Consider the following 13,766-nt stretch of genomic DNA (forward strand, 5'->3'; position numbering starts at 1 on the left):
TACTCCCTGTGCAATTCTAGCACTTCCTTCTCTTTATGAGGATGGGGTATTCTGGAACAAATGGGCCTCCTCTTGGTAAGCCCTAATGAAATTGTCTCCTCTCAGATGTTACGAATAGAATTTGACCCCCAAAAGGGATCAGGAAAAAATGGCCAAGGTTATAGCCAACAGAACCAAAAATTAAACAGGATAGACATGGCCTAGGATATCAGGATTTTTAACTGGGGACATTGCAAAACAATTTTTTTGTTTGTTTTGTTTTGTTTTTGAAACAGAGTTTCTCTGTGTAACAGCTCTGATTGTCCTGGAACTAACTAGCTCTGTAGACCAGGCTGGCCTCGAACTCACAGACATCCGCTTTCCTCTGCCTCCCGGGATTAAAGGTGTGCACCACCACCCAGCCACAAAACAATTCTTTACAGCTGACCCTATAAATTCGAAATCTGACGATCCTGTCTGGGTAGAGCAATGGCCCCTAACACAAGAAAAGATCCAGGCAGCTGAGGTCCTAGTTTAGGAACAGCTGGACATACAAGCCTACAAGTCCCTAGAATACTCCAATTTTTGTTACTAAAAAGACATCAGGAAAATGGAGACTATTACAGGATCTCAGAAAAAACTATGGAAACCATAGGAGCCCTCCAGCCTGGTCTCCCTTTTCCTACTGTAATCCCCAAAGGGTATAGGTTTATAGGACTGGTTTTTCTCTATCCCCCTTGCTCCTATAAATAGAAAAAGATTTGATTTTAGTCTTTCCTCTGTAAATTTAAAGCAGCCTTATAGATACTTTCATTGGAAAATTCTTCCCAAGGAATAAAGAATAGTCCTATGTTATACCAAAAATTTGTTTATTTGGTCCTTACAAAACTTAGGCTCACTTATCCAGATGTTTATCTGGTCCATTATATGAATGATATTCTTTTAGCTCTCCCAGACTGAGCTTTCTTATAAATGTCTTACAAACTATTGTTAGTCACTGACCAGATTTCTCCATCACTGCTCTTGCATTTACCCACTTCTATTACCTGTCTTCATCTGGAGCTGGACTGCAGCACATCTCCAGAATCTTACAGGCTGTTGTAAGCAACCTGACATAGGTTCTGGGAACCAAACTGCTGTTCTCTGCAAGAGTAGCAAGTGCTGTTAACCACTGAACTCCAGCCCTAGAAACAATTTAAGATTTTTTAATTACTTCATGTGTAGAAGTGTTTCGCCTGCATGTATGTATATGCACCATTTGCTCATCTGATTTCTTCTGAGGACAGAAGGGAGCACTGGATCTCCCAGGACTTAAGTTACAGATGGTTAAGCCACATTGTAGATGCTGGGGATGGAGCCCAGGTTCCCTTGTAAGAACAAAAAGTGCTCTTAATTGCTGAGCCAACTCTCCACCCCACAAAAGCACAAAAGATGCTATTAAAAAAACCAAACTTTTTTCTTTAGATAAAAAAATTATATATATATATATAATTTTTTCTTTAGATAAAAAATTATATATATATATATATATATTATATACACACATATATAAATCAATGTAAGTAGATGAAGTAATCACTATTAAGAATGAATTAAGCTAGGTATGATGGTGGACACCTTTAATCCCAGCATTTGGAAGGCAGAGGCAGGCAGATCTCTGGTTTACAGAGCTAGTTCAAGGACAACCCGGCTTAGGCAGTGAAGGCAACGATCAAAAACATTATTAAGCTGGCAAAGATGTATTGAACAAAGGGACCATGCTCCAGCCCCAGCAAGCAGGAGAACTTGATAGGTTAAAGGATAGAAGAAAGGAGTTATGGGATTGCCTCTGAGACTAAAGAAAGCTGCTGAGGCCAGGCGTGGCCCTGAATGGAGGCCTAGAGAGGCCATTGTGTGAAGATGTGAAGGTGAACCCTGGCACGAGCCACCACTGCCCAGCAAGTGTTAGACTTACGTAAGGTTGAGACTGTAATAAACAATGGGGACTTTTAAAGTTGAGCTGGATGCATTTTTGTATTATGATATGCCTATAGGCCTTTGGGGGATAGGGAGTGGAATGTGATGGTTTGAAAGAAAATGGCCCCCAAAGGAAGTGGCACTATTAGGAGGTGTGGCTTTGTTGCAACAGGTGTGGTCTTGTTGGACAAAGTGTCACTGTGGAGGTAGCTTTGAGGTCTCGTATAGGCTCAAGATACCACCCAGTGCCTCATTTCACTTCCTGTTACCTTTTGGTCATGTCTGCCTGCATGTCGCCTCGATCCCTGCTATGATGATAATGGACTGAACCTCTGAAACTGTAAGTCACCCCAATTAAATGCTTTTCTTTACAAGAGTTGCCGTGGTCACTATTCTTCACAGCAATAGAAACCTGACTAAGACAGAGGATAAGAGGTTCTTGCTGCCAAGCCTGATGACCTGGGACACAGAATGGAAAGAGAAAACTGATTCTCAAAAGTTGTTCCCAGATCTCCATGCATGTGCCCCCTGCTAAGATCAATATAATAAAATATTTTGAAACAAACAAATTTGCTACCACCAACACTACAAGGGCAGGTGGGCATAAATAGGTTGGAGGGCAAACCTTTGAAGGCTTCTGTTGCTCCAGGAGCGCAGTTCTTATCAGGGTGAAACTTCAGGGCAAGCTTCCTGTAAGCTTTCTTGAGTTCTTCATCACTGGCATTGCGAGAAACACCCAGAATTTCATAGTAATTTCTGCACTTCTTGATTCTTAAAGAAAAAAATTAAAAATATGTGTATCTACAGAGGCTCTATTTGTATAACTAGTACCCAAACAACTCATCCCTCCAACCTGTGAACCCCAAAACAAGCCTAAGAGAAATAGTGAAGCCATTTATGAAACATTCAAATCTTCCTACCCAGATCTCAGTACTTGGCACTGCTTTTCTGGGCGTACTCTTCTATCCCTCCTGTATTCATATTAGCGGGCAGAAGAAGCATGTTAGCCTTCATGTCAACATTCAGGGTAAGATCCTAAAAGTTAATCAAAGCATAGCAAATCTAGACGAATTGGCTAGCTATCTCATTTTGTTTTCTTGAGCGAGCATCTCAAGCAGCCCAGGCTAGCCTTGAGCTCACTACAGAGCTAAGGCTGGTCTTGGAGTCTTGGTCCTCCTGCTACCATTCCCCACACACTGAGATTATAGGTGTGTGCTGTCACATCTGCCCTTATGGCTATCTCTCAAAACTGCATAAGTGGCTTTCCCTTTGGGGACATGGGGAGGGGTTTGTTTTGTTTTGAGACAGGGTCTTTTCATGTAGTTATGTGCTACCACATAATCCTAGCACTCAGGAGTCAGAAGCAGGTAAATTTCTGAGTTTGAAGCCAGCCTGATTTATAGACTGAGTTCTAGAATGCCCAGGGATAAACAGAGAAAACCTGGCTTGAAGGAAAAAATAAAGTATCCTAGGGCATGGTGGTATATGCCTTTAATCCCAGCACATTGAAGGACCCTGTCTCAAACAAACAACAAAGAGAGAGGGTCCCTTACTCTATAGCTCTTGCAGGCCTGGCTAGCCTCAAGCTCACAGTACCCACATCAGGTGGCTCACAGCTGCTCTATAACTCCATCTCCAGGGTATGTGATGCCATCTTCAGGTGTCTGTGGGTATTTGCATTAATGTGCACACACACACACACACACACACACACACACACACACACACACACAGAGACAGACAGACATACATAAATAAAATTAAAAATAAAAAAGGGTAATGATGTCCTCTCTCTTTCTCTTTAAAGATTTATTTATTTATTATGTATACAGTGTTCTGTCTGCATGCCTGAAGAGGGCACCAGATCTCATAATAGATGGTTGTGAGTCAGCATGTGGTTGCTGGGAATTGAACTCAGGACCTCTGGAAGAACACTCAGTATGCTTAACCTCTTAGCCATCTTTCCAGCCCCATGATGGCCTCTCTTTTCAGACCTGATTTAGTGTATATCTGTGTGCTGAGGAGCAGACAGCTCCCTATGTAGCTCTGGCTACTCTGGAAGTTGCTTATTCCTCCTGTTCCAGAGTCTGGGATTATAGGTTTGCACAACCAGGCATGCCTCACTCTTGATTTTAGTCATTTGAATATTGTTTGTCAACCTGAGCAGTATAATGAAAAGTTCATCAATCTTGTTGACATTTTTAAAGATTCAATTTATGACTTCATTGGTTTTTCTCTATTGTATTTCATCTATATCTGCTCTTGTATTATTTCCTTTATCCTTCTTATGTAGGTTTGTTTGGTTTTTTGTTTTTGTTTTTTGGCCAGATATTCCTGCTTCAAATTATGTTCTGTGACAATAGGGTTATGCCACCATGTCTACCGTCCAGTTACTTTTCTTTTTTAATGGTTCTGGATATCTCAGTCTTCTTTTCACTTTCTTATTTTGAGACTGGGTCTCCCTAGTTGCCCTGTATGGCCTTGAACTCACTTTTTATCCGGACTGGCCTTAGCCTTGCAAACACTCTGCTCTCCGTCTCCTGAGTATTTAGGATCACAAACCTAGATCACACCTGGTTAAAAGACATCTTTTTTATTTTATTTTTTAATGTACTGGAGGGCAAACCTAGGGCTTCTTGCACGTGAGACAAAGCTCTTTACTGCTGAAGTTACATTCCCAGCCCTTGCTTTCTTACCTTGTTTCCCCTGCTTCTTTTAAAGCAAACCACACAACTCACATTACATTCTAATGTAATACTCCATTCTCACCCAGTCTTTCATCTGAAGTAAAAAAGCTAGTGTTTTTCAATAATATGAAAATGGAGGTGGTCGAGATGAATCAGTGGTTAAGAGCACCAACTACTCTTCCAGAGGACCAGGGTTTGATTCCTCACACCCACATGGAGGCTCACAACGGCCTACTGTAACTCCAGTTCCAGTGTCCAAAGCCCCAAGCCTCCTAAGGCACCATACACATATGGTGCACAGACGTGCATGCAGGGAAAAAATCTACACACATAAAAATAAATCTAAAGGAAAATGATGATGTTATATAGCCCATTCTGAGGTGCCCTGTGAGCACCTTATACAAACTCCCTTATTTAACCCTACAACAGCAGTTCTCAACCTATGGGTCCTGACCCCTTTGGGGCTTTGAGAGATCTTTTCACAGGGTTTCATATCAGCTAGCCTGCATATCAGATATTTACATTATGATTCCTAACAGTAGCAAGATTACAGTTATAAAGTAGCAACAAAATAATTTTATGGTTGGGGGTCACCACGACATGAGGAACTGTATTAAAGGGTCGCAGCATTAGGAAGATTGAGAACCACTATAGTACAGGCTTACCTTTGTACCCCTAGTAGCTGTCCCTCTGTATAAGTGGAGCTCCCCTCCCCCTGCCGGGTCTGAGTCCATTCATTCTCAGACTTTTTTTCCTTTTGTGCCTTCATGCAGTTACAGCAATCACAGGGATCATGGCTGCCAGGTTGTCTGTCTTCTGGGTATTTGTTTCTTCTAATTGCATCAATGTAAGCTGCAAAACAACAGCCAAATCAACCTCCAGTTCAAGCCAACTTAGACCTTTGTTTACTGTTTTTGAGAAAAGGTTTCACTATGACTGACCTCAAATTCATCAACCTTCTGTCTTGGCTTCTCTAGAGCTGGATGGAATTATAACTTATGTAACTATGCCCAGCTCGACAATTTTGCTACTTGCCTTAACTCTCTGGGAGGCAGCGTGTAGATAAGAGTAAAACAGTGTGAAGTGTCTTTAAATGACCAAAGACATCATTGAGAAAACTCCAACAAACATCCTTCCTGGAATACTATACAGAAAATACAGGATGCACCCAAGAAAAAAATTTAATGAAAGAAACACAAAGCCCAAATTTTTCACCATTATACAGTGCTCATTCAACAAATGCTCTTAACTTAGATACAGAAGAGAGCTTGTGAAGCATTTCTACCCAATACCTTGCCTATAGTGCAGTGTAGAGCGAGGCTTATTTCTTTGTGCTGCATGGTCAGAGGTGACATTGCTCATAAAACAATACTTTGCTTGCAATCCCTCCTACCCTTAAAATGTAAAGCATAGACAGACCCTGTCTCAAAAACAAACAAAAAGCAAAACCAAACTAAAAGGAATGGAGTAGTTTAATTCTTTTAAATAAGCATTGTAGGAGCTGGAGAGACAGCTCATCAATTAGGAATGGAGACTGCTCTTGCAGAGGATCTGAATTTGTTTTCCAACACCCATATGACAGCTCAAACCTCTTGTAACTCCAGCTTCTGGTGGATCTGATGCCTCTGGCCTCTGAAAACATGTGATTTCCCAGGCACATAACCCCCCCACACACACACACACACAATTAAAGATAAAATAAATCTTTTTTTAAAATTAAATGAACAGTTGCAGAACTAATATAATAATATAATAATTGAGACCAATTCTTACCCACAAAAAAGGTTATAGTTTAGTACAAGAGGATTCAGTAAGTCCTGATGCCTACGAAGTGTTCAGAGCAAGCCAGCAAGGACAGGACACTCCTGTCTTGTCAGAAGACCGGAAAAGGCTTTAAGAACACCTTGCTGTCCTACTTAAGACCCTTCAGTGACAGACCCTCGGCAATCTTCCCTTAAGGCGTCCTTCATATCTTTATATGTAATGTTTTTCTCCACAAGCTTCTCTTGACACCCAGGCTGCATTGGGTACCTTGTCAGTGTGCAACCCAAACCCCCAGCCTTGCTGTGGTAACCCGGGAACTTACTGGCTGTGTTTTGTAAAGGCTGTTAACAGGTCAAACTCTCTCATTGGACTGACAACAGTTCTGTGAGCTCAGGGACCCGCGTCTGTCAAATTCCCCCTGCAGAATCAGCATAATGCAGGACATATGATAGGTATTGGGATCAAAACTTTCTGCCTGACTGTAGGATGGAAAAGGACAGACAGCCTACTGGCCCTGGTGAGACCTTGAGGGACAAGATCAAACCAGGACTGAGAGTCAGGTGGCCTAATGGGGAGGAGTTATCGACAAAGGGCAGGTAAGTACAAGACTCAGCATCCTAAGAGCCCTGGAGTCACAGGAGGTCAAGACAGCCGTGGACTCTGGATGGGGCATGGCCCGGAAGGGGGTAGGGGCTCTGAGGCAACTAGTCGTAGCCAGTGACTGAGCTCTGGGCCACGGCTTCAGCCGGAGCCAGCGTTCCCCGCTGCCTTGGGCCTCTGCCCTGGGCCATCCTCCACCGCAACCCGAACCCTACCCAGGCTTAGCATCTCCCGACAAGCCTCCATCTGGTCCAGGATCTCAACCTTAAGATCCGAGAAGCAGCATCCCTGCTCTCTCCGGAATGCTACTTTGTCCCACCCTCTAGTCAGGGACCTGGTACCTTGGGTCCAGCGCTCACCGCTGCCCAGAGTGGCCGCCATATCGGTTTTCAGTCAGCAGGTCGGCGGAGCCTCGCAAGTCCGGGAGGCTGAAAAAAGAAGGGGAGCGGAACGCGGGGCACGCTGGTCATTGTAGTTTAGTTCGTGTGGGCTGCGCGCTACGGGACTACAAGTCCCGGCGCGGCCTGCGCAGGAGATGCAGAGATGCAAAGGCGTGAAGAGCCTGCATCCCCACATTTTGGGGATGTAGGAATTGGTTGGCTGGTTTCTGTGTGTCTGCTGGCTCAGACTCAGACTCATCTGTAGTTGGGGATAGTGACTTCTTATCCTACCTGATCCTGAGAACCTACAAAGGTCCTTCAGCACAACGGCTTGGCACACTGTAGACCAACTGGTGACTTTCATACCCTGAGGAATGTCCTTGGGGAAGGCTAAACTCAACTGGGAAGTTTAATAATGGCCAGGAAAAAAAAGTGAGGCGAATTTAATGTAGTTAGTAGTTTGGGTTTGGGTTCCTCCCATCTAAGCTTCTTAGGCATCATTATGAGGGGAGGAGGGAGGTAAGTTTGGAGCCGCCATCAGAACCCTTGTCTTTGCCACCCCTTGTTACTACATCCCCATTCTACTCATGAGCCTCTGAGGCGTCCTCCTTCCCAGTCTTTTCTTTGGCCTGTTTTCTTTTATGAAAGGCCAGCTCTGAGAGGCTTGTAATGGGAAAATGAGGGCTTATTCCTTTTGTTTCTCACCCTGTTTTCCGTGGAGTCTGGCAAAGAATCAAAGTACTTCTTTCTCATGATTCACAGGGAATCTGATCTTCTTACTGCCTTACTCATCCACAAAGGAAGGTGATGAAGTTGGGATTACCCAACCTAGTCTAATCAACAAGCCAAATATCAGGTCTACAAAAGGGCAGAACGATCAGGATATCAGAAAATTACCAAAAAAAAAAAAAAAAAAAAAAAAAAAAAAAAAAAGACGAAATCAATTATGTTGTCAATCACCAGCTACTTAGATTGTTGGGAAAGTGGGGTGGACATGGAGATGCATAGCCCTAAACGCAAACAGAAGGGTAAGAGTCCCATATGATATGTGGCTCTAACTTCTTTGCTGTCATAGCCCTGCATGCTGATTTCATGACCACTTGGAACTCCAGGAGAACAAGGCCTCTCAATGGGAAAAACACTGGCTCAGAAGTTAGATACAGGTTGTAGTTTGGAGTTTGCTACAAATCATTGTGTGGCTCTGTCCAACTTCCTTCTCCTTCTTCTGCTTTGATCTCAGTCTTCTATCAATTGAGAAGATTCGATCTAATTGGTAGTTGAAGCAGCGTTAAGGCTCTGTGTGTCTGCCTCTGGGACCTTCTCTAAGGAGTTGGAAAGGGAAGGGGAGGCCCAGCAGGGAAGGCTGTATTGCCCTTCTCCAACCAAAACATTTCTAATTTATATTTTGTGACCTAAAAAAGCACATATTTGAAAACTGCCAGATTAATGGACCCTTAAAGGCTTGTGCCATTTGTAATACCAATTACAGAGAACCTAAAGAGGGCCTTGTGCCCTACCCCCACCTCCACCATAACTAGCAAGAAGATAATAGGTGTCTAGATATTTGAGCATTATCATCTGATTTAGGAGAAGGAACAGCATAATGGTTAAAAAAAATAGCATAGCATTGCTGACAGATACAAGAAAATAATGCTTACAAACTATTTACAATTTGGTATTTAATAAATGCCAGCCAGTATTGCAGACTAACATGGCAGAACAAAAACCATTTCTTTGTAACTTGACATTATAAATTAGTAGTGTAGAGACTATATTAGGCATGTCATAATGTCTCCAATATGTCTAGCTAGGTCTCCATACCTGTGTATCTGGCAATTAATATTATTATTACAAATAGGAGAAAAAGAATAATACTACCAAAAAGGGATAGGAAGCTGATAGCCCCTGTGTCCTAGCACCTGGCTCCAGCTACTAAAGCTAATGATGTTATCCATTCCTGATTTCAAAAAAGATCAAAAGGTAAGCCAGTCATAGTGATACACATGTTTATCTCAGCACTAGAGAGCAAACGCACGACAACAACAACAAAAACAGATGTGGGAGAACACATCTGTAGTACCAGCACCCAGGAGGCTGAAGCAGGAGGATCCTAGTTTGAAATCAGCCTGAGATACACTGTGAGACCTTGCCTTGAACAAAAATGTCTGACAGACAGGGAAGGACTGTATATCACAACCAGGTGGATTGTGTTATACTCTTAAACTTGAAAGACAAGCTCCAAACCATGATAAGCTGAAGGTCCAACTCTGAGGCCCTGGGCTTATGGACCAACCCATATATTTCAGAAGACTAGATCTGGGCAGGGGAGATGGCTCAGTGGTTAAAGGTTAGGCTCATAACAAGACAGAAGCCTGGGTCCTGATCAGGAGCATACATCAGATGGTTGTACATAAAAGATTTTCTGCTTTGGTGATTGTAGCTGGCCTGCTTTTAGAAGATGGCCAGCTGAGACAGGGTATGTCTTGGATTCCCAGGGCATGGGGGTAATCACAGATGTCTGAGCACTGTTAACTCAGAAGTATCTGGATAGACTAAGGAGTATCATGAATTATGAAATCACTTGGGTTCAGAGTCAGGCTTAAGAGCGTTGGGCAAAATTGGAAAACTGAGGTTTCCTGAGGAACACACTTTTTCCATTCTCTGAAATCTCCCAGTAGGAGAAAAAAAAAGATAAAAGGGGGGTGGTAATGACATTGCAACCTTCTCAGATAACTACAATGAAAATGTACTCATCTGCTTCTTTATGGCTTAACTGACATTTCTGGATTTGTCTGTCTCTAATTGTATCACTTGAACAAATCTGGAACCTTTCTGTGCCAGTTGCTACTTATGTTGCTACCAATCCCAAGCAGAAATCATTATGTCAGTCACCATTTGTGCTTGTATGAGATAGAGCAGCCAAGGGAAAGCAACCAGCAACAAGAGCAAAGGTAGTTGTAGAGGTGGGCTGGGGCGGCTCAGTGGCTCTAGAAGAGGTCAGTTCCAGTACCATGGCAAGTGGCTCACAACCACCTGGAACTCCAGCTCCGGGGCATCCCACACCCTCTTCTGGCCTTCCCAGGCACTTGCATTAACATGTGACCACTCACACATGCACATATACACATAATTAAAAAAAATAAAAGAACTTATTGGAGGGAAATAAGAGAAGAGAATTGGGATCTTCAAGCCAGTTCTCAGGAAGAAAATAGGTGCAAAAGTTGCAGGAAAAAGGAGAATATTCACAAATACAGGTGGCTGGCAATCAGGACCACAAGGGTTTTTTGTTTGTTGTTGTTTTACAAATTTACATAGAGTTTAGTAGGACTAGCCTGGCTTTGGGAAATTATGTGCCAGAGTAAGGGCAAGGAAGCCTGCAGCCAGTTTTTCTATCAGTTTTATCCACCACTTTCAAAACATTTGTTTTTAGAGATACTGTTGTGAGGGTTGCCTCATCCAAGCCTGAAAAAAGAAAGTACTAGATAAAATTTCCTTCTTTTATTTAGGGCTTGTGTATTTGAGTTGGTGGGTTGCTTGCTTTCTTATATGTTGAGCAAAGAAATGAGAAGACATTCTAACACACACACACACACACACACACACACACACACACACACACACACACTAAACTTCCTGCTTTAGAACTGTGTAGTCTTGTATGAGAAAAGAGAGGAAGTTGTCTTGTAAATGGTCACCATCCTGTTGTCTAGACATCAAGGAAGACATGTAGGCTTAGGGAAGCTACAGGAGCAGCAGAGGGCTGCACTCGGATTTCCTGTTGAGAGGGACTCTTGTATTTGCATACAAAATAGAATCCTACCAAAGACCCCTCCACAACAGAGTTAGCTGAGAGCAGGGTTTAATATTAGATGAGTTCTTCTTGGACCCCTCCCCAGAGTATTGTTACTTAGCAACAGGAACGTCATTGTGGCTGGTGTAGTAATGAAGTGTCAGCAGCAGGTGAAAGCCTTGCAATCTCAAAGATATTAATACCCGGCCACTCCTCCCCCTCCCATATATAAATACCTTATGACTAACAGCTCACATTTGTAGTACATTGTCCAGAGTCATGGAAAGTTTGTGGCTTTGTAATGAAGAAGTCATATGAGTTAACCAGAGTGAAATTCACCCATGTCCTTGACCTGATTAGTCCAGTACGATAAGCAGCTGAACCAAGTGTCCATGGCAGAATGATAACAGTTCTAACAGAACTCAAGACTTCTAGACATTGTTATGTCACCTGGAAAGTTCTATGCCAATGAACTTTTGAACTATAGCCGGATAGTAAAGGGTGTGTTTTTGGAAGTGCAATTTAAATAAAATATACCTAAAATTCTAAAAAAAAATATTGTAATGGGGGTCATAGATGACCCAGTGGGTAAAATTACTTGCCACATAAGCTTGAGGACTAGAGTTGGGAATCCCTTGCACCCATATAAAAGCTGGGTAGTCATAGGGGTCTGCATTGATCCCAGTGTTGGTGAAGTAAGATTTGGGTGTTTGCTGGGATGAGCTGGATAGCTAGACTAGCCAGACCAAGAAACACTAGATTCAAGACAGACCTCCTGAACACACAGGGTGAGAGGCCCTGCCTGAACACACGGGGTGAGAGTAAGTGAAGAAGACATGGCCTGTCAACCTCTGACCTCCACCTGAAAATGCACACATGTGCATTCCCACTCACAAACGTGTATGCCCACACATGTGTAAGTACATATGACACACACACATGATATAGAAAAAAAATACTATAGTATTAGAACTAGAGGTGTGACTCATTTGGCAGGGTGTTTAACATGCGTGTATCCCTAAGTTTGATCCCCAGGACTGCATAAAACCAGGCATGCTAATATCATAGCTACACTTGAGAGTGCAGGCAAAGTTATCTTTGGCTACATTGTGAGTTCCAGGCTAGCCTGGGATAGAGGAGATCCTGTTTCAAAATTAAATAAGCAAATATATCATTGATATATTAAATGAGTACTCCAGGAAATGGACTCTGAGACACTGAGATGTGTATACCAAAGGGTTGTTAGTGAACGCTTCTGTAACAAGTAAGGGAATACAACCATGTAGGAGAAACACTGAGGTCCTTCATGCCCACCAGCCAACCATCAACCAGCCATGTGTTCTCAGCAGCCTACAGCTTGGAAACAAACGCCTTGGCTCTAAAGTGTGGTCTAGAAAGTGGTACCCCAAGCTGTCTGATCCAATTGTTGATTAGTCTTAATTCCCAAGTACTTTTGCCCATTCTTCCTGTCCAGCAGAGTGTGAGGTGAACAAGGAAAGGTACAGCCTGTCCTAATACACAAAGAAAAGGAAGTCCACAGAATGCAGAAAACATGTCTATAGTCACCTGAGATTGTCTTTGCTCCTACTCATCTTTTCTTTTTAGAATAGAATTATTTTTAGACAGTGTCTCACTGCGCAGCCATACTGGCCAGAACCCATTGCCTCTGCGTCTGGAGTACTGGGATTAAAGATATGTGCTATCTTTAAATTTTTAAAATTATTTCTATTTCATGTGCATTGATGCTTTGCCTGCATATATGTCTGTGTGAGGGTGTTAGGTCCCCGGGAACTGGTGTTGCAGATAGTTGTGAGCTGCCATGTGGGTGCTAATAATTGGACCTGGGTACCCTGGAAGAACAGTCAGTGCTCTTAACCACTAAGCCATATCTCCAACCACCTGACTTTAACTTTTTTAAAGAGTAATTTCTATGTGGTGTGTGTGTGTTGTATGGCTGTATCCATACGAGTGTGCTTGTAGAAGACAGAAGGTCAGATTGCTGGAGATGGAGTTACAGATAGTTGTGAGCTGCCTGACCATTGTGCTGGAAGTGCAACTGCAGTTCTCTGGAAGAGCAGCAAGCATTTTTAACTGATGAATCTATTCTGCCCTTTTCTTTTAGATGTGGTTTTACAATGTAGCTCCAGGCTGCCCTCAAACTTAATATTCTCCTGCCCAAGCCCCCTAGAGCGCTATGGTTATGAGTGTAAATACCACACCTGGATTTCTTCTTTCTCATTATTGATGCTGTTTGTTTATTTGTTGTTGTTTGAGACAAGGTTTCTCTGTGAAGCCCTAGCTGTCCTGGAACTCACTCTGTAGACCAGGCTGGCCTCAAATGCACAGGTCCACCTGCCTCTGCAACCCCAGTGCTGGGATTAAAGGTGTGTGCCACCACTTGTCTTTTTTTTTTTTCCTTTGAGATAAAGTCCCTTTATGTAGCCCTGGCTGGCCTGAAACTAGCTATATAGGGCTGACTGGCCTTGAACTCATAGAGATCTGCCTGCCACTGCTCCCAAAAACTGAGATTAATCTCGCCAATCAAATTCAATCTCTCCAAACTTTTATTTTAATAGTTTTGAGGGGGTTGAGGTGGAGAGATGGCTCAGA

At 42.8% G+C, this 13,766-nt stretch overlaps 2 protein-coding genes across 3 annotated transcripts in view; both read right to left on the minus strand.

The window, feature by feature from the left end:
- The window catches only part of Dnajc18 (DnaJ heat shock protein family (Hsp40) member C18), a 38,749-nt gene extending 27,191 nt beyond the window's left edge, over positions 1-11,558 (minus strand). Inside the window, exons 1-4 of one of the 2 annotated variants that reach the window (XM_051202394.1) lie at positions 11,412-11,558; positions 7,328-7,414; positions 5,288-5,474; positions 2,561-2,706 (exon numbers count right to left, since the gene is read on the minus strand). In XM_051202394.1, the coding sequence (XP_051058351.1) occupies positions 2,561-2,706; positions 5,288-5,474; positions 7,328-7,367 (373 nt within the window). In that variant the 5' untranslated portion in view covers positions 7,368-7,414; positions 11,412-11,558. Of the gene's footprint in view, positions 1-2,560; positions 2,707-5,287; positions 5,475-7,327; positions 7,415-11,392 lie in introns of both variants that reach the window. The other variant, XM_051202393.1, reaches the window with a different exon arrangement.
- Positions 1-13,766, minus strand: part of Pfdn1 (prefoldin subunit 1) — a 757,967-nt gene that overhangs the window by 32,643 nt on the left and 711,558 nt on the right. The gene's annotated exons all lie outside the window — the stretch shown is intronic.

Source organism: Phodopus roborovskii, unplaced genomic scaffold, assembly GCF_943737965.1.
Source record: "Phodopus roborovskii unplaced genomic scaffold, PHOROB, whole genome shotgun sequence".
Lineage (NCBI taxonomy): Eukaryota > Metazoa > Chordata > Mammalia > Rodentia > Cricetidae > Phodopus > Phodopus roborovskii.